General features: G+C 38.8%; 2 protein-coding genes across 2 annotated transcripts; both read left to right on the top strand.

The window, feature by feature from the left end:
* Window positions 1-3,594: 3,594 nt before the first annotated feature.
* Window positions 3,595-7,951, top strand: LOC105932571 (P2Y purinoceptor 13-like). Its single transcript, XM_036150158.1, has 2 exons — window positions 3,595-3,697; window positions 6,942-7,951. The coding sequence occupies exons 1-2, from the start codon at window positions 3,595-3,597 to the stop codon at window positions 7,949-7,951; spliced, it is 1,113 nt and encodes a 370-aa protein (XP_036006051.1).
* A 1,765-nt stretch (window positions 7,952-9,716) lies between these two features.
* On the top strand, window positions 9,717-16,959 carry LOC105932551 (P2Y purinoceptor 13). Its single transcript, XM_012871773.3, has 5 exons — window positions 9,717-9,776; window positions 10,104-10,115; window positions 13,871-14,072; window positions 14,182-14,571; window positions 14,876-16,959. The coding sequence occupies exons 3-5, from the start codon at window positions 13,890-13,892 to the stop codon at window positions 15,362-15,364; spliced, it is 1,062 nt and encodes a 353-aa protein (XP_012727227.2). The 5' UTR covers window positions 9,717-9,776; window positions 10,104-10,115; window positions 13,871-13,889; the 3' UTR covers window positions 15,365-16,959.
* The last annotated feature ends 1,863 nt before the right edge of the window (window positions 16,960-18,822 follow it).

The raw sequence follows: 18,822 nt of genomic DNA, 5'->3' as shown, positions 1-18,822 counted from the left end.
AGCAAGTGAAAAACAACAGTGGGCACCAGTCAAAAATATTTAAACTTTGTCAAGTTTAAATATGGCTTATAAAGAGGAAAAACAGCCAGGCAATGTTGGTTTTAAAGTTTGTGTTGCACAGCCCTCTAGTGACCTAATGTGGATCAACATCTTTTAGGATGAAAGGTTGTCTGATGATTTTGGTTCTAAAACTGTTTTTAAGTATATTCTCAGTAAAGACTAACTGCCACCAAACTATTAGACATTTTAAATTAGAATTTTGTAATTGTTTTATCGTGTTCTGTTTGTTGCAGAAAGACAAAAAAGAGAACAAAAATAAAATACTACTGACAGCATGTTTGTGTGAAGGATGTAATTTTTTGTGCATTCACTTTTTACTCAAAAGTCCAATTCCCATCTTCAAAGTTAAACAAGACAGACAGGCATTCCCTTTAAGATGATATTTTAAGTAGAAGAGGGTTTCTTTTCACAAACTGACCCCAAAATCCAAATTGGCTGATGAATCGTTGGGATGTAGTGATTGATTCTGTAATAAATTGTTTACTTGGACTATTAAAGGTCTGTACCTCATCAAAGCTTTCACTCATAAGGTTCTGTCATTGAACAGAGCAATTTGGAAATTCCACTAGTTCTCTTATCATTGCAAAGCAAAGTGAAATAAGTAGTAAAATAGATTTTTAAAATATGACAATTAGCACATTAAAGCTGAAGTCTGTGTAGCTTGGATGTGAAAGCCAAAACGACACATAAAAACTATGTCCGGAGCCCCTCAGTGACCTAAACACAAAAAAAAAAAAATAACCACCAATAAAGCCGGAATGGAATATGAATGCTGAAAGAAAACAAAAGTCAGACACATTTTATGAGAGAACAGATGTGACAATTAATTTATTTTTGTGTCATTTATGTTTTACTGTCTCCATCCCCCCGCCCCCTTCAATCATGAGCTTTAAACAAGAAAGCTGTGGCTAAACTTTTTGCTGTTCAAGGTGAAACAATTGGTTAAGAACCCATGAAATAATCACCACATCAGCTGAGAATGGGTGCAGAAGTCATGTGTTTTACCCTACATGAAAATAAAAGCTTGTGGTATGCTAGTACCAAAGATTAAGGACTTAAGCTGTAATGCTAATCACGCAAAGAGGTTTGGTAGTAACTAGTTACTTAGTTACATTTACAAGAGTATTTTTTTTAACATAATGTACTTTTTGGAGTAGCATTACTGCACTGTACTTTTTCCTTTTTCTCATATTATTACTCAGATTTAACTACTCTTACGTGAGTAAAACTTCTTGAGCAAAGTGTTTTGCTACTCTACCCACCTCTGATCACGCACATGATGATAAGTATCATGATAATTTAAAATGTTATTCTTCATAAACGACAATACATTACATAAATGGGCCAGAAAAAGCTAACCCATAATGGTTGATATATGACGTTCATGTGTGTTTAAAGAAAACACCAGGAGACCTGAACTAAAACATCAAAGACATCAGCCTGCAGCTTAGGTCTCCATGTCAGCTGGATGCCATGTGTCTGGTTTGTTTTTGGAAAACACCATTACGCTTTACCTATTTTTGCATATGTCCTGCAAAATTACCAGTCTTAATCCAGCTGCAAGTTGAATTTGTTTTCTAGGAAAATCAGATGGGGTTCTTAAGCACCTACAATAGCATATCACAGTCAGACTGATCCAACTGGTACCCGTCTGCTTGAAAAATTGAAGTCCGTTTCAGTAAGTTTTCATCAAAACAAATGTTAATTTTTTTCTTATTGTTAGTTATGATAAACAAAGAAAAGCTTGTGAGGTGGTCCTAGTGACTGCTGATTAAACTGACCATAGAAGAAAAAGAAATATATGTTTTATATGAAGCTGAGCAGATTGGTTTGCTGAGAAAAACTAAACATTTACTTAGTGTTTAAGAACTATTTTTAATCTTTTGGCAAGTGATAGTTTTGTTTAATTTACATTAAACACTATGTTTCAAAATATGGAACAAGGCCTAAATACGTCAAGTCCTGTACTTTAACGTGTCTATTTACCAAAAAAGTAGCCTATTTTATATGAATTAATATTCTATATTTAAACAAAAGATGTAATGTGTTTTGCAAGGTAAATAAATATATGTTTATGTTCTCCACAGCAGTGTATATTTAAAATTTACATTTTTAAGGTTGTTATACCTGACTGACAGATCACCTGCAAAGAAAGTAAATAATTACTTTGTTATGTCACAGCTACTGATTTAAGACACTACAGGTCACATGCATACAATGTTACTATAATTTGTTGCCTTGTTATTAATAACAGGATAATATTTATGCAGATGCTTGCTTGTTAAAGTCATTTGCTAAGTCATCTGTAAAGTTTCTCATTGAAAAGTCTTTACGTGTTGCTCCTAGTAAACTTGGATCACCTGTTGCTTATCTGGTTGTATGAGTAAATAATAAGAAAATAGACTTTTACTGAAAAGGTTGTACTGTAAAAATAAGTGTAGCTATTCGGAGAGATAATGTCTACATCTATTGAAATAGCAAACTAAACAAAGTGATGGTATACACATGCAAATTAATAGCTGTTCATTTCAGGACATAAACCTGATGCAGTTCCAACTTGTTACACTTTGACATTTTTTGTTTAACAGAGATATGTATTTAAGCAAAGCATGTGTTGCTCAAATATGGTAACAAAATCTGAATTAATCTCCGTGGTTGCCTTTAGGCTGCAGGACAACTTGGTGCAGTTTTCAAAATACCTGACATACGGTGGGAGGGACTAAATTCCCACTTATACGTTTCCTTTGTTTTGACATTTTTGTTAAGCATTTCAGATAATCAGACGCATTGTAATGTCACACAAAGTTAACCCAGGTATATAAAAATACATGTTGAAAATTAGATAATTTAATGGAGGATGGGTGTGCCATTCAGACCAATATTGCCCTCAAGCCTTTCAGATAAGTGTTACAGAGTTCCGCTGCAAAAGAACTTTGAGCCACCGTTCTTTGTAAAGGGATTTTGTTTTAGCCAAATTGAGGGGTTTTCAAGAATACGCAGTCTGTTTAAAATGCATTGGTATTACCTTAATTGGCTTTGAGTCTAGACTTAGACTGGGCCTCTCCAAACCTTTATTTTGATCTATTTGAGCTATTTGGGATACACATTTGGAGAACACATAAGGCCAAAATTCAAGATGGCGGTGGCGCAGAGATCCGCAGCCGCCGAGGTGCTTTTCTGATTCTTTTTGTGTTTTAACTCATGTTATCACCACTCCAAGCTCTAATACAATACAGGGGAGAGGAGCAGTTGGAACTGCAACCCAACCTGGGAGTTCACAATCTGTATCGACCGTGGAATCAGGACTTTATTCACCCCGATCTGATATGGACAAAGGAGGCTCCACTCTATCCGCCTTGGAAACCAAGGAAACGGGGTAAGCGAAGAAGGAGACGCCGAGGCTGTCGGGCAGGCCTGCTGACTCGACTAAACGCTAACCCATACAGACCAACACTTCTGAGCCTCACTCTGGCAAACGTAAGATCCCTCACCAATAAACTTAACAAGATCTGGTTAAGAACCGCTGCGCGCAAGATGGACAGCTGTGTAGCGATTTTCACAGGATCGTGGTTAGACGGCAGCATCCCTGACGAAGCGGTAGGATTGGAGGCACACACGCTGTTCCGGGAAGAGAAAGGTCTGGCAATTTACATACACAACACCTGGTGAACTTCGCTAAAAGTAGTAGGAACCTTCTGCTCACCTGACCTGGAATACGTTGCAGTTAAGTGCAGACCATTTAAACGGTCCAAAGAGCTCAGCTCAGTGTACATTCGGCCGAGAGCTAATACTAAGTTAGCTCTTGAGGGACTCTATTGCTTAGTTACTGGCCTAATGCACAGTAATCTAGAATTGGCTATGATAATTGCTGGGGACTTCAACCATGGTAATTTAACGTCTGTGCTCCCAAAGTTCCATACATGTATTTAGTTCCTGACCAGAGACAATAATACATTAGATCAAATTCACTGTAACATCCCAGGAGCATACAAAGCTGTTGCAGCCCCACATTTTGGTTCATCAGATCACATCTCTGTGGACCTGATTCCTGGATACAAGCCACTGACCTGCAGAACCAGCCCGGTGATAAAAAAAAAACATTCAGGTTTGGACAGAAGACTCCTTCTCAGCTCTACAGGTCTGTTTTGAAATCACTGACTGGGATGTATTTAAAGAGGGCGCTGACTTAGAAAGCTACACATCATCTGTCCTTTCTTATATCCACTTCTGCACTAATGCTGTCCTACCCACAAAGACAATCAGAGTGTTTCCTATCCAGAAACCATGGGTGGACAGCTCAGTGCGGTCCCTGCTGAAGGCCTGGGATGCAGCATTCAGATCTGCTAGATAGGCTAGAAGCATACTCAAGAAAGGCATCCAGAAGGCCCAGTAAAGGTACAAGCAGCGCATCAAAGACCACTTCAGCAGCAACAATCCACGCAACATGTGGAAAGGCATCAGAAACATGACAGACTACAGGCACACCAACCAGCGGCTGAACAATGATCCGGCTCTCCCTGACACTTTTAACAGCTTCTTTGCATGCTTTAACTCTCCAAGCTGCAGGGAGCCTGAACATCTTCCCCAGCCAGAGGAGTACTATTAGCCTCTCGTCCCGCAGCTCCACCAAGTGACCTCTTCCCTGAAAAAGGCCGCAGGTCCAGACATGGTGTCAGCCCGGATGCTTAAATCGCGTGCGGACCAGCTAGCAGGGGTCTTTCTAGACATCTTCAACCTCTCCCTACCTGTCTGAAATCATCCATTATTATGCCTGTCCCCAAGAAACCAATCATCACTTTTCTCAATGACTATCATCCCATCGCTCTGAGCCCCTTCATCATGAATTGCTTCGAGAGGATCCTCCTAAAGTACATCAAGGACGCCATCCCTGCTGGCCTGGACAAGCTGCAGTTCACCTACAGGGAGAATCGCTCCACAGAGGACGCGGTCTTGTTAACACTTCACTCAGCTCTGACTCATCTGCAGCAGCCCAACACCTATGCTTTTCATGGACTTCAGCTCAGCATTCAACACCGTGCTACCAGACATGCTAGCTCTGAAGCTCCACAACTTGGGACTATCCACACCTCTCTGCTCCTGGATTAGTGACTTCTTCACCAACAGACCCCCGGTGGTGAGGATAGGGAAACGCACATCTGCTCCACTGATCCTCAACACAGGAACGCCGCAGGGCTGTGTCCTTAGCCCAGCCCTCTTCACCCTTTTCACTCAGGACTGTTCTGCTGTCCACCCCACAAACACAGTGGTGAAGTTTGCGGACGACACCACTGTAGTGGGTCTCATCTCCAACGATGAGTCCCACTAAAGGGATGAGGTCAGCAATCTCACCCAGTGATGCTCCAGGAGCAATTGGATACTGAACACCAGGAAGACCAAGGAGGTAATAATAGACTACATAAGGTCCAGGAGGACTGAACATGCTCCTGTTTACATACATGGGGAGGTGTTAGAGCGCGTGTACAGCATTAGGTTCCTGGGCATTCACATCTCCTCTGACCTCTCTTGGACTGCGAACACCTTCCACCCGGTGAAGAAGGCCCAACAACAGCTCTTCTTCCTCAGGAAACTGAAAAGAACGCATCTCTACTGATCCCACCCACCCAGGCAATACGCTGTTTGCCCCTCTCCCATCAGGTAAACGCTTCAGAAGCCTCAAAGCCAAAACAAATAAGCTTAGAAACAGTTTCTTCCCAAGAGCTGTGAGGACAATTGCCCCCTGATAGCTGCAGTCCAACACTATAAAATCACCCCACTGTTACTAGCCTGTCATATGTTACAATCACCTTAATGTTACTGCCTACTGCACACTATCGTCTCTGAATATCTAACTGCACATTTCTGTAACCGAAGCCTCAAATCATCATTGTTCAATAAGCACCCTATACCTCATTATCTTTATCTGTGACTTTCAGGAACGCAAAAAAAAAAAATGTAACCCTTGTTCGTTGCATGTTTGTCTGTCAGTTTCATTGCCTTCATTATGTGTGATGTAAAACCAGAGTAGCTATAGGGAAATTTCGCCGTGGTAACACGCGTTGACAAATAAAATATTCTTCTTCTTCTCTTGCTCGTTTTTCTGTGTCATTGTCTTGCAACATAATGGAAGTGCATTTGATGGATATAACCCAAGTGCAGCTGAAGGTCACAAACTGAAGGCAATTTTCTCTATAAGCAATCAAGCCATATAAATTGATTTGTTAATGTAAAAAACATAAAAACAGACATTGTGGCAGGCTTTAAAACCGATTGAAATGACCCAAAAAGCCCTTCAACATTTTTTTATGACATTTTTTTTTTTTGGAGGGGGGTGGGGGATTTTTTGCCACTCTAGTGGCTTGCTTTTTATGAAAGTAGGCTGACAGGAAGTGGGGTGGCAGAGGGGGAGAGACATGCAGACCGTGGGTCGGATTTGAACCTGGGTCAACTGCGTCAAGGACTAAGGTGTCTGTATATGGGTTGCGCTACCTGCTGCGCCACGATTATGCCCTGAACAAACAGAATTAGACTTTTATCATTTGGGTGTATGTCTGTGGAGTTAATAAACCTAATTTAAAACAAAAGATGCATTTTATTTGTAACAGATATAGTTATGGTAACAAAAAATACAAATACCATGATATACGTAACCTGTAGCATTAAAACATTGCTTGGTTTTCCCCCCAGTCAATAACTTGCATGGACTAAATAACAGATGATGGCTGATTACTTGGACCCACAATTTAATGTTAACCAACAAGGTGAGTACAGAGTGAAAAGACACTTGACGGTTTTCCAGAAGATCACAATTCTTCTTGATTTAATTGCAAATGTTGAAATAATTTGTAAATTAAAATAACCATCTGTCTTTTAATTTTCCTTAGATGCAGTGGATCCATCCCTCCATACATCTCTCAATCAATCAGAGTGTGCTAGATTTTACTATAACCCTTACATAGTCCCAACTCTTTTCTTTTTGATGTTCCCAATAGCCTTGTTGCTGAATGTCGTAGCAGCATGGGTGTCTGTGCATCTTAAGTCTACCTCCACTTTTGTGGTGTACCTGAAAAATCTAGTAGCTGCTGACATAATTATGACCTTGATGATCCCAATCAAAGCTGCAGGAGACTTACCTGGCACATGGGAACATCTATCTGGAGCGACATGCCGTTTTTTTGCTGTCATCTTCTACAATGCACAGTACACTTGTATTGCTCTGTTGGGGCTGATCAGTCTCGACCGTTTCTTTAAGATCATGATGCCGCACAGCAGGTTGTTTGGGCAAAGTCTGACCATGAGCAAATTGATATCTGCCACAGTCTGGGTTGTTCTGTTCGGAGGTACGGGTTTGCCAAATATCCTTCTAACGAACAAATCAGTTGCCAATGCATCATTAATCACCACATGCATGGTTCTAAAAGGACCAGCAGGAGTTAAGTTCCATGGACAAACATCTCTCCTCCTGAACATATTCTTTTGGCTTGTTAGTGTGGTCATTGTGGTTTGCTACTTCTGCATCGCAAACAGAGTCATCCAGTCCTACAGAAACTCTGGTAGCAACAACAGCCAGGGAAAGCAGAAAATCAAACTGCGTGTTTTTCTCGTCATCATTGTGTTTTTCATCTCATTTGGCCCATACCACATTATCAGGATCCCATACACTTCCGAGCAAGTCACCTATTCTGACGCACAGTGCTCTAACACTTATGAGCATTTAAGGTTTGCGAAGGAACTCAGCCACTGGCTCGCTACCACCAACATCTGCATGGATCCACTGCTCTATGTCTTCCTTTGTCGAGAGTTCAAGGAGAAACTTATGTCAATGATAAAAAATGTGTGTCTTTCTTATAAATCAACACGAAAACAAATATTCAAAGACTCTTTGCCTCGCTGAAGCCACAGTCAAATATGTGGCCGACGCTCTTACAAGGATCATGTGTTGTACATTGGTCTAAAAGTGATGGAAACGAAGAGCATTTTGTGAAACATCGTCTTGGCTTGCTTATGAAGTATGTATATATATGATGACCCCCCCCCCCCCCCCCACACACACACACACACACACACACACACACATGTTTAATGGGATGAAGGGTGTAAAATGTACATCAAGTGGATCTAAATAACAGACTGCAATTTTTTCAATCATTATCTAATAAACAACCAATAATTGGGTACAGGTAGTTCTCCAATACATGATCACACACAATCATTTTTGTTCAAAATAATTTACAGTTCTGAAAGCCATGAGTCAAGTAATCCGTTGTCAGAGACTGTTTATATAGCCTCCCTAAGTTGCAACACTTATGCAGCTGATTTAGCTGGAGATAAAGTTTTAGATTAGCTGGAGATAAGCTTGCATATGCTACAGTACCAGAAGCACTGAACAGTGATGTTGCAACAATCTTTATTTAAAGCTAAATATTTTTGTTTACAGATGATCAAAAGTGCAATAACAAATTTATTTTGCATCATATAAATGAAAGCATAATTTGAGCGCAAGTGTAAATGCAGTTTGTAAACCATATCAGGTCATTTGCTTATCATGCTTATATCTTTTATATTTACAGTGGTCTTGAGGTGTTAAAGTGTAGTGTCAAATTCTGCTATTGTGCAGTGTCTTTATCTGCAGCTGCAATTGTCTTTGCATGATTATCTGCAAGATGTAAAGGTTGTGTGGACATGAATTCACCTTCAGTCTCACTGCTTTGATTATTTTGTACTTAAAGCTACATAGATTAGATATGTATATATGATTGCGCACGTTTCAACCCCAATAAACATGTTTAAAGTTTAACATTAGGTTTGCTTGTTTTTTCTTTGTTTGTTTTTTTTTTCATAATGATGTAATCATATCAAGTATGGCTGTCACAATCCATAAATACAATAAATACAATGACAACAGAAATCTCAGTTTAATTTTTAGAACTGTGAGATGGATTTCAAATTATAGCTGAGATGTGAAACTCAAAGTTTGTGTGGGTGTAAACAAGACAGACATCAACATCACTCACTGTTTCGAAGACTGACTGAAGACCACTATTCGTCAGAGGACGTGCTTGCAGTAACACGCGTACTATTTTTCGCACACGGTCTTTCCATCTGTCATAATTTCTGGCTCCAATCCAAGAAGAGCCCCACAGGAAGTTATTTTGAGAAGTTCTCAGAAAGGATTTTTTGTGTTTTCAACACAGAGGCGAATTCAGTTCTGAAAGCAAAACTTGAGTTGAATGCAGGGGAATTAAAAGGCATGTACTTCATTTGTCAGTAGTTACGGATCATGTTATTGTTAAATAATTTGTTGTGGTGCAAAGTACAAAGGAAACAGCTTTCTTTGTACTGGTCTTTCTAAAAATGACAAGAAAAGTATCAGTGACAACAGTATCTTTAAGTGTTATTCACACTACTAACAACTAAAACCACTTCTTCTTTCTTTTTGACTCTGATGAACATGTGTTTTGGTTTAAAGAGAGGTGCAACAATGTGCAGGAGGTTGCAACTCTTAGTTTAAAAAAAATGTTCATGGCTTTACCATTCGACTGTCAACAGCCAGTGAGGCTGAGAGAGGCAGAGGGACTGGCACGAAGTAGAACAAGCCTTTCAGCAGACAATCGGAACAGGAAGCAAGGAAGGAAAGGGTCTTTCACCCGGAGGAAGACTAGCTAACTCATTGGGATTGTGACAAGACAGCCCCACAATAACTCCAGAGACCACCCATTGTAAGAGCATCACACACACAAACACACGCGCGCACACACAGACACACCCACACACACACGTGCACTGTTAAAAGCAGAAAAACAGCAGGAGGGAAGAGCTTCAGAGAAAAAGGCAGGCTCGTTCCTAATATCAGTACTTGTTTGTTCACTGAAAAAAATAGCAAACCCCGGAAGTTATTTTTGTTTTAGTTTTGTTTCTGCATTTTTATATTTCTTAGCTGAGGTAAGAAAGGGAAAAAAAAGAAAAAGGAATCGGGTATTTCACTTCTTTCTTTTTGTGAAATGGTTTATTTTTCATTGCTCATGTTTTTCTTGTAATTCCCACAGTCACAACAGAAGGTAAGACTCAACTTTTGACTTATTTATAGAAAATATCACTTGGATATAGCTAATTCTGTTGCAGAGAACATTCAGTTCAAGCTTAGACAAACAAATGTTTGAAAACATTTTAGACGTAGGTTGTCAGAGCACCGGCTTTTGGCTTTTAGTCTTGCTCTTGTTACATTGCGCATGTATGTTCATGTGGGTTAAAAACCACACACTATATAATTGTAGTTTTTAACAAAATGATGATTGCTTTTGATTTCATTAAAAGAACAATGAATAAACAACAAAACAAAGTAAAATGGTGTGTAAACAGTAAGTTTAGTTATTTCAGGCAGAAAGGTTTTTCTATTCAGAGTTTTAGAATTATTTGCTTTCTACTGTCTGTTGGACCGATGCACTCATATGAGGTGAGATTTTTTTCTTTAATGCTTGCCATTTCGCATTCCTTTAACAAAGTTATTCGTAAGGTTTAAAACTGAAGATGACATCAAATAATAGCATTGCCGTTTTAAAGTAACTGCCTTGCATGTCGTGCTTCTTAGAATAAAAAATGCTCATACTTTACTGAACCAACACAAAAGAAGAATAACTATCTGCGGGCATGACATGAACTTCCTAAAATATTTTTGTGCTTCCTCCGGAAGTTATTGTATTTAAAGAAACCCACTATACAGGCAATAATACTCCCTTTTAATGACACAGGTTTATTGGGGTGCAAGTCATTTCATCGCTTTGCCATGTGATACTTTTGCAGTTCGGGATCCTCATATATAAAGCGTATCTACATACACAAGAAACCCGAAACAAGAAACGAATATGTGTGGCAGCCACGCAAACTTTTTCAATTGACAATAACAAACTACAAAGTACTAAAATGCATCCGAATACATTTAAATTCAACTGCGTTCGTTTTAACTCAAGGAGCATTGAGCCCGATGTTTTTTTTTTCATTAGTTTGAGCTTATATGGTTTAAACCAGTACAAAGAAATTGAGTCACCTTTCAAAAGGGAACTGACTGACAGATTGGGTATTTCACAGTAATCCCTGGGCTATGTCCTGCCAGCTGTATCGGACGACCTCATCCATGTGTTGCTCAGATACATAATAGTCCATTAAACTGTGTCTGTCATTTGCAGAGAGGACCCAAATTCAGAATGTAACCTTAGCTACATTTCATAACTGTACTCATACTGCTATGAGGGCACTTGTAGATTTTTCATTTTAAATTATCTGCACCCTATTTGCACAACTATGTCTCATAAATGTAGACTTATTGGTCCGCTTAACTCAGGATTCTGCTATACTGTCAAAAAATATATATAATTATTACCAATAAAGTATATGTGTTGGGAACAAAATATGAGCAGGCTTTGTGCGTGATTGCTGACTAGTGTGTAGACAAAGTCTGTGTCTGACAGCCCCATTGCCATGGTTATTTAGTGAGTGCCTTCTGGGTATATATCCTGATTTGCCTAAATATTTAGGGGCAGTTCGGCCCAAATTACACGTGCAGGTACACATACTTTCCCACAGATTAGGATGCATAAAGGAAATGTATGCAGTGACACATACTTTATTTAATTATTTCTCACCACCATCAACTTTCAGTATAAAAGCTGTAAACTTTTTTATGCATGAGGCTCCAGGTAATTTCATACTTGATTTCTGGGACAATGTATCCATTAGAATCTGCTAGGGGGTGTTTATATCGGATGTGACAAGAAACCAGTTTAAGTAATTTTCCATGTTCTAAACATAGTCTACCAGAGAACAATGTGGCAATGTAGAGCCCACAGATAATTTTTACAGACCCAAGATTTCTTAAAGTTTCTAAACAACATAAGTTACCATAACTATGCAGACAACATCTCTACATCACAATGTCACCAGGTGACTGTGAACCCATTCAAGCACTGAGAAAATGCTAAGTGGATGGATGTGCCTAAAGTTTCTTCAGTTGAGTAAAAACAAAACTGAAGTAATCATTTTTGGACCAGTAGAGGAGAGATCAAAAGTGAGCACACAGCTTCAGTCAGTTAGAAATCACTAATCAGGCCCGAAATCTGGGTGTCATAATTGTCTTAGATTTGAATCTCCAAAAGCATCTAAACACAATTACAATCACCTGAAGAACATTTCCAGGATCAAAGGACTAATGTCTCAGCACGATCTTTAAAAATTAATCCATGCATTTATCTTTAGACAAATTGATTACGGCAACTGTGTTTTCACAGGTCCGCCAAAAAAGTCGATCAGACAGCTGCAGTTGATCCAGGACACTGCTGCCCACGTCCTCACCAAGACTAAGAAAGTAGAGCACATCACCCCAGTTCTACAGTTCAATGGCTTCCTGTGTCTCAGAGAATAGAATTTAAAATATTCCTGTTAGTCTACAAATCACTGACTGGCTTAGCAATTATATACATCACAGACTAATTATCAATATATCAACCAGCCTGACCACTCAGGTCTTCTGATTCAAGCCTACTTTGAATACTCAGAACCAGAACCAAACACGGAGAAGCAGCGTTTCATTTTTATGCTCCACTTATCTGGAACAAACTCCCAGAAGACTGTTAAAGTGAGTTCCTTTAAATCAAGGTTAAAAATCTATTTGTTTAGAATTTCCTTTAAACATTCATGTTAAAGTTTGTTGTCCTTGCCTTATATTGTAATGAATAATGCTAATGAACCTGATATTCAGCCGGACAGAGAGTTACATTTTTAAAAGGTTTATTGTGAGGATGAGTAGTGGAAGCAGAGGCAGGCAATCTGAACCAGACTTGACAGATGAATAATGGCAGATGGTGCAGGATTGAGCAGGGGACCAGAAGCCAGAAGATGCAGGTAGTGACAGACCAGAACAGGCGATGTGGACCACCAGGGAACCACCAGAACGCGCAGAGCGAGCAGATGGAACTCACAGGGAAACAGACAGACACAGACAACTTTATCAGAAGAGTGCAGCTGGCTGAACACATAGGAACGGGTAGAGGAGGGGCACATCACAAAAGACGAGATGAGACGTTCTGGCAGCAGGTGGAGTTGATCTGGGCTAATTGACAGGTGACTGAGGTGATTGGATAGTGACAGGTGGCTGAGAGGTGACAAGATGAAAGGATGGTGGCTGATTCAAGTCCAGAAAAGTCCAAAATAAACAAACAAAACTTAAATCATGACATTATATATTAACCTGCTGCTACTTTTCCACTGTCCATGTGTTTTCCTCTGAAATGTTTTTTTTTTCATGTACAGCACTTTGAATCACCTTGCTACTAAAATGTACTTTACAAATAAACATTGCCTTATCAGTCATTTGTACAGGCCCAAAAAAGGTATGGAACCCAAAAATAAATGAATGAAATAGTGTCAATTACATTCTTTAGATTTTATACAGTACTGAGGGACATTTTGATTACAAATTATCTCCCTACTTCATGAAAATACTTAGCTGCAACAAAAACATAAATCAATACACCATAATATAAGAGTTTAGGTATGGTTTTTTTTACAGCTACAAATGGGAGGTAGAACCAGGTGAAGCCAAAGTGCATAGGTGTTAAATCGGGGACAAATGGGAGAAGTTGCAAACCGACCACGGAAAGTTGCTATTCTGCGACAGCTAGTTTAGGTGGTATGTGCAAAAATTCCAGATAGCAAGTGTTGTTCACTTCATCACTGAGTGCATCTGGTGTTGCAGCTAAAACAGGGTTTCATTCTCACTTCAAAACGTCTTTACAAATGTGTTTATTTCATCTTTTCAAAGGTCCACTGAGCATCAGAAGATGAACGCCACACTGCTGAACACCTCCATTAAGTGTATTAGAGACACAAGTGTGACATCGGTGCTTTTCCCAAGCCTATATAGTGTTCTTTGTATAGTCGCCCTCGTTCTGAACTTCCTGGCGGCATTTACCTTCTTCAATATTCCCAGCACCACAACTTTTGTGGTCTTTTTAAAAAATGTGGTAAGCTCATAAAATAAGAAAGACAATTCATCATAATTCAGAAAGTTACTATCAATACAGACTGGATGAAAACAATAACAAAGGAATGACATGTGTACTTTACCAACAGGTGGTGGCTGATTTGCTGATGACTCTCACCCTCCCCATAAAGATCTTGAGTGATGCAGGGGTGGGCTTCTGGCAGCTGCGTGCCTTCCATTGCAGATACGCTGCTGTTCTCTTCTACATCACAATGTACATCAGCATTTTGTTGATGGGCCTCATCAGCTTGGACCGCTACCTTAAGATCGTAAAACCCTTCGGAAGGTGTGCCTTGCAGAAGGTTCGGGTCGGCCAGTTGCTGTGTGCCGCCATTTGGGTCATAATGCTAGCTCTGGCACTGCCCAACGTCATTCTCAGCAACAAGACCCCTGTGCCCTCGGGAGGCAAACTGAAGTGCACCTCCATGAAGAGCAAAGCTGGCATATCGTGGCATGAAGGATTCAACTATTTCTGTCAGGTAGTCACTACATAAACATTTTGGAGAGCAAGTTTTATCTGGAATATAATATTTTTTAGATGCATCCAATTGAAAATCCAATCCACTAAGCTTTGAAAAGGCCATTGCTACAATGCAGTGCATAGGTGGGGTAGAAATCATCTCATCTACTTCAATTCTTAGCTGGAAGATACATTATTTACAAAAAAGGAATCTGCATGAAAACTACTTTTAGTCACAGCTAGTCCATCAACAACTCTGCTAACAAATAAAATGTTCTCCAGATTATTTATTTTGCTTCATGATTTGTTTATGTGTTTTTTAGGTCATATTTTGGGGCACACTTGCCTTGATGGTGTTTTGCTACACGTTCATCAGCAAGAAGGTCTATGAGTCATACAAAGCCTCGAAGAGCAGATCTCATGCTGCAAATCGAAGAACCAAAGCAAAGGTTTTTGTGGTGGTGGGGGTGTTTTTTATCTGCTTTGCCCCTTTCCATTTTGTACGCGTCCCCTACACTCTGACTCAAACCCGAAGTACGCTTCCCTGCCGGGCACAGAACGCATTCTACTTTGCCAAGGAAACCACACTGTGGCTGTCTGCAAGTAATGTTTGTCTTGACCCACTTATTTACATCTTCTTGTGCAGGGTATTTAGGAAAAAACTTATGACCACGTTTTGCAAAGCTAGCAAAGAATCTTCAAAAGCGACTTTAACACAACTGGAGATGTCACAAATGGCCCAAACTACCAGACTGTCACACAATGAAACATCCCTTATCAAACAAAGCACATTGGACTCAAGCGTTGACTGAGTGTGGTGCAAACCTAAAAGTATTTTTCTTGTCTGTGTATGGTGCAGTTTATTTTTAGCAAAAATTTTGCACAATCTCTTAAAATTAGCAGACTCAAACAAGATGTGTCATTAACTTTGGTGCACATCACACTGCTTTTGTTATTTCTGTGAACCAAGCACTTGTGCAAAATGTTTGCTTACTCATTGAAGACATTTCCTGAATTTTCTGTCCATTCCTGCATCCTGTGGTTTAATCTCCCTCAAACTGCACTTTCCTTTGTTCAACACTGACTGTTGTGACACATGTACATGTCAACAGAACAAAATTTGAAAACTGTATATCAAGTAGGAGCTAAAAATTAAGATCTGTAGGAGACCAGAAGCTTTCCAGAATCAATCTGATCACAAGCAGTATTTATACTATGAGCTGAATTACAACCATGCTACATATTTGTGCCTTTCTTGTATAGTATTAATCTTAATGCTGGAAGACTAATAATCTCTTATTAACGGGTGGACTTAAAACTACATGTGTGTGGTTGCAGAGCTAGCTTTCTGTTTCTGGATGTGAGGTTTTGGAAATTAATTTAGTATTTACTGCTATTGAGCAATAGATTTAAAAAGACAAATAAGAAGGGTTATTAGATAATCAAAGATCATCAGATGTAAGGTGACTGCTGGCTATATATCAGAAAAGAATGCACCTACAGGACTGCTGTAGTAATGCTGACAAAGATATTGGTGTTCCAGCTGGTTCCTGCAAAAAGCCTCGATGATCTAGGGTATATTTTGTGATGATCAGGCACCAAGTTCTGATCATCACATTGACATGCTAGTGTGCAGTGCTATTTTCAGTGCAGTGATTAAAGTATGGTGTTATTATAATCTGCAAAGATGGTGGAACACAACAGCAGTACTATTTGTGGACTGATGGTAACATTTTTCTTTGGGTTGTTGTTTCATTCTACAACAGAAATGCCTTAATTGCAGAAAAAGGCACATTCCGAGTGGTACTATAGTACCTAATAAGCACCATACATTTTTACTTATAAAAACAGATTTTATTTTACTTTTATATTTTACAGTAAAAGACTTAGGTAAGACTCAGAATATTTTGTATAAAATAAAAAAAATAAAGTGGTTACCTGACAAATAGCTCTAGTGAGCCCAAATGTAAATGCAATTACACATAAAGCAAGCAGGCAAATGTACCTAAAACTTTTTTTTAAGAAAGCCTCATTTTGATTTTCCTTATCATAAAAACAAATTGAAATGATTTGTAAAATCTATACCAAAATTGTTTGTGCATTAGTTCTGTGATTGTGGCAAATAATTTCTTCAAAACTAAATTTTAACTAGTAGTTTTTGCAAAATTCTGGAAAGCTGGTAAATGCATTGAGTTGCATTAATGTTGACATGATACTGGAACTTCTACTTTTACTGGTTCGCTCTACCCTAAAACATTTTGTATAAGCTTGTTTTCTGACTGTCCTGCACATAAGTATTTTATGTTTGTAAATTTTTTATCGTTATACCTATGAATTAATAATTTTTCATTACATTTTAATTAATGTTGTGTTGTAGCAAAAAAAAGTGAGAATGGAAAACTGAACTTTTATGCTTTTGGGTATTTTATTTTTTAACATCCCACATAGGAAGTATTATATTTGCACACTTTGAGAGAACTGTTAGTAAAGAAGGAACGGGCCATGATTAGAGAACTTGTCTGATGCATGAAATACGCAGTGGGTGACTTGTACAGAATCTGGGGAGATCGTGTATTCAGATAACACAATGATCAAAATCTGACACTCCACCACTGTTTTGATAAAAAATAAATGGATGATTAAGCTTCCATTTTAATAATAGACGTTACCATATTGGTTGAACAAGGTAAAGATACTGTAGTTATAGTGGAAACTAAGGTGTCATTATATGTTAAAAGCCCATTGCCATCGTATCATAAGAGTGTGCAATATTAATATCTCAAAAGGTTCTAGGAAATGCCCACATTTGTATTGAAGTGCTCGAGTACACCTATCTGTTACCTTTTCTATAAACATTCAACTCATTTTGATTTTATAATGCGGAAATACTGCTTGGCATTTATATTAATAGTATATGTAAAATCTTAAACATTTACTCTTTGCTTATTTTTAATATATGTGGCTAGTTAATAGACGTTCACAAGATCCAACAGAGATAATAGTGGCAATGACACATGAGGTCACTTGATAGCCTTTTGCTCCAACAAGGTTTGGAGCCCATTCTGGTTCCAGCGTGTGTTTTCGAACCGCAGTCACGTATTTCTACTGAAAAAAAGGAGGTAGTTGAACTTGGGAAGCAGTTCACTGCAGAATAGCTGGTTCTTCTTCGGAACCGTGATGTCAGAACAAAAATACAATTTAAAACAACAACATAAGGAAAGTTCTAAATACACAAACACAGTAAGTGAATTACACAACTGGTTTATATTGTTCGTGAGTTTGTAAAAAAATGTATATATTAATGTAGAAACACAACAGGAAGCCAGATTATGTATTTATTAAAATGTTATCCTTTTTCCACAGACTCTCCTTTTTCTTTCTTTGTGTGTGTGTGTGTGTGTGTCCTGTCTGGCAGTGTAGCATAAATTAATTGCTGTCTTAATACCAAAGAGAGCCCAACAGGTTTACTTTCACAAGTGGAGCATTACTGTTTTCGTTATAGTGCTCTGCTTGACATGTATGCAAAAAATATAATAGATGTTATTTTGGGATTATTTCAAGTTCAATGGACACAGAAACAGATAAAGGTAAAAGAGAAAGAAAGGAAGAGGAAAAGACGAGGCAAAGCGTTAAAAGGGAGAGAAGGTGACAAAAATTGAGTAGAGGGAATAGAGAGAGCAAGATAACATCCTCAGTCTGCTTCTACACCTGCAGAGAGATATATAAAAACAACGAAAAAAAAGTATAACAGGTAGATACAAACAACCGCCTTGATAACATCACTGAAAAATACGTAGTATTTAAATGAGCAATAAGTGAAATATCATTATTTTAGATAGAAATAACTAAAAAATAGTTTTGTGAAGAAGTAATGGTATCTTTTTAGATGGACTATGGTTAAACATCACACAGCATCTCCCTGTGTTGTTCTCCAGTCTCTTGTGTTATGCCATAACGCCATGATGAATAATTGATCTCGGATTAAATTCTGAACAGTGGTATGGAGAAGGTAACAGGAATTCTGTCCTGCTGCAGGAGGGGGGTGGGGGGGGGGGGGTCCTTCCTCGGCAGCCATATGACTGGAAGCCTGCAGGAGCCATGCATGGTGCCTGGAACAGGCCACGAGCTGAGTGAGAATGAGCCTTTCTGAAACTCAGTTCCTCCCTGGCATTGGGAGAAACTGCCAGCCGATTCAAAGATAAGTCTCTCACTTCTGCTTAAAACAGATGCAGAAGTGAAGGAATCCGTGTATGCCAGCTTTGTTTTGCTT

The sequence above is a fragment of the Fundulus heteroclitus genome, chromosome 18, assembly GCF_011125445.2.
Source record: "Fundulus heteroclitus isolate FHET01 chromosome 18, MU-UCD_Fhet_4.1, whole genome shotgun sequence".
Taxonomy (NCBI): domain Eukaryota; kingdom Metazoa; phylum Chordata; class Actinopteri; order Cyprinodontiformes; family Fundulidae; genus Fundulus; species Fundulus heteroclitus.
The sequence above is the reverse complement of the archived record's forward strand: the minus strand, read 5'-3'. Positions and strand labels throughout refer to the sequence as shown.

Coding starts and splice junctions, on each gene's coding strand:
- LOC105932571 (XM_036150158.1), top strand. CDS start 3,595: ATGGACAGCTGTGTAGCGATTTTCACAGGATCGTGGTTAGACGGCAGC. Junction 3,698..6,941: donor GCTGTTCCGGGAAGAGAAAG/GTCTGGCAATTT, acceptor AATTTTCCTTAG/ATGCAGTGGATCCATCCCTC.
- LOC105932551 (XM_012871773.3), top strand. CDS start 13,890: ATGAACGCCACACTGCTGAACACCTCCATTAAGTGTATTAGAGACACA. Junction 14,073..14,181: donor TGGTCTTTTTAAAAAATGTG/GTAAGCTCATAA, acceptor CTTTACCAACAG/GTGGTGGCTGATTTGCTGAT. Junction 14,572..14,875: donor GATTCAACTATTTCTGTCAG/GTAGTCACTACA, acceptor TGTGTTTTTTAG/GTCATATTTTGGGGCACACT.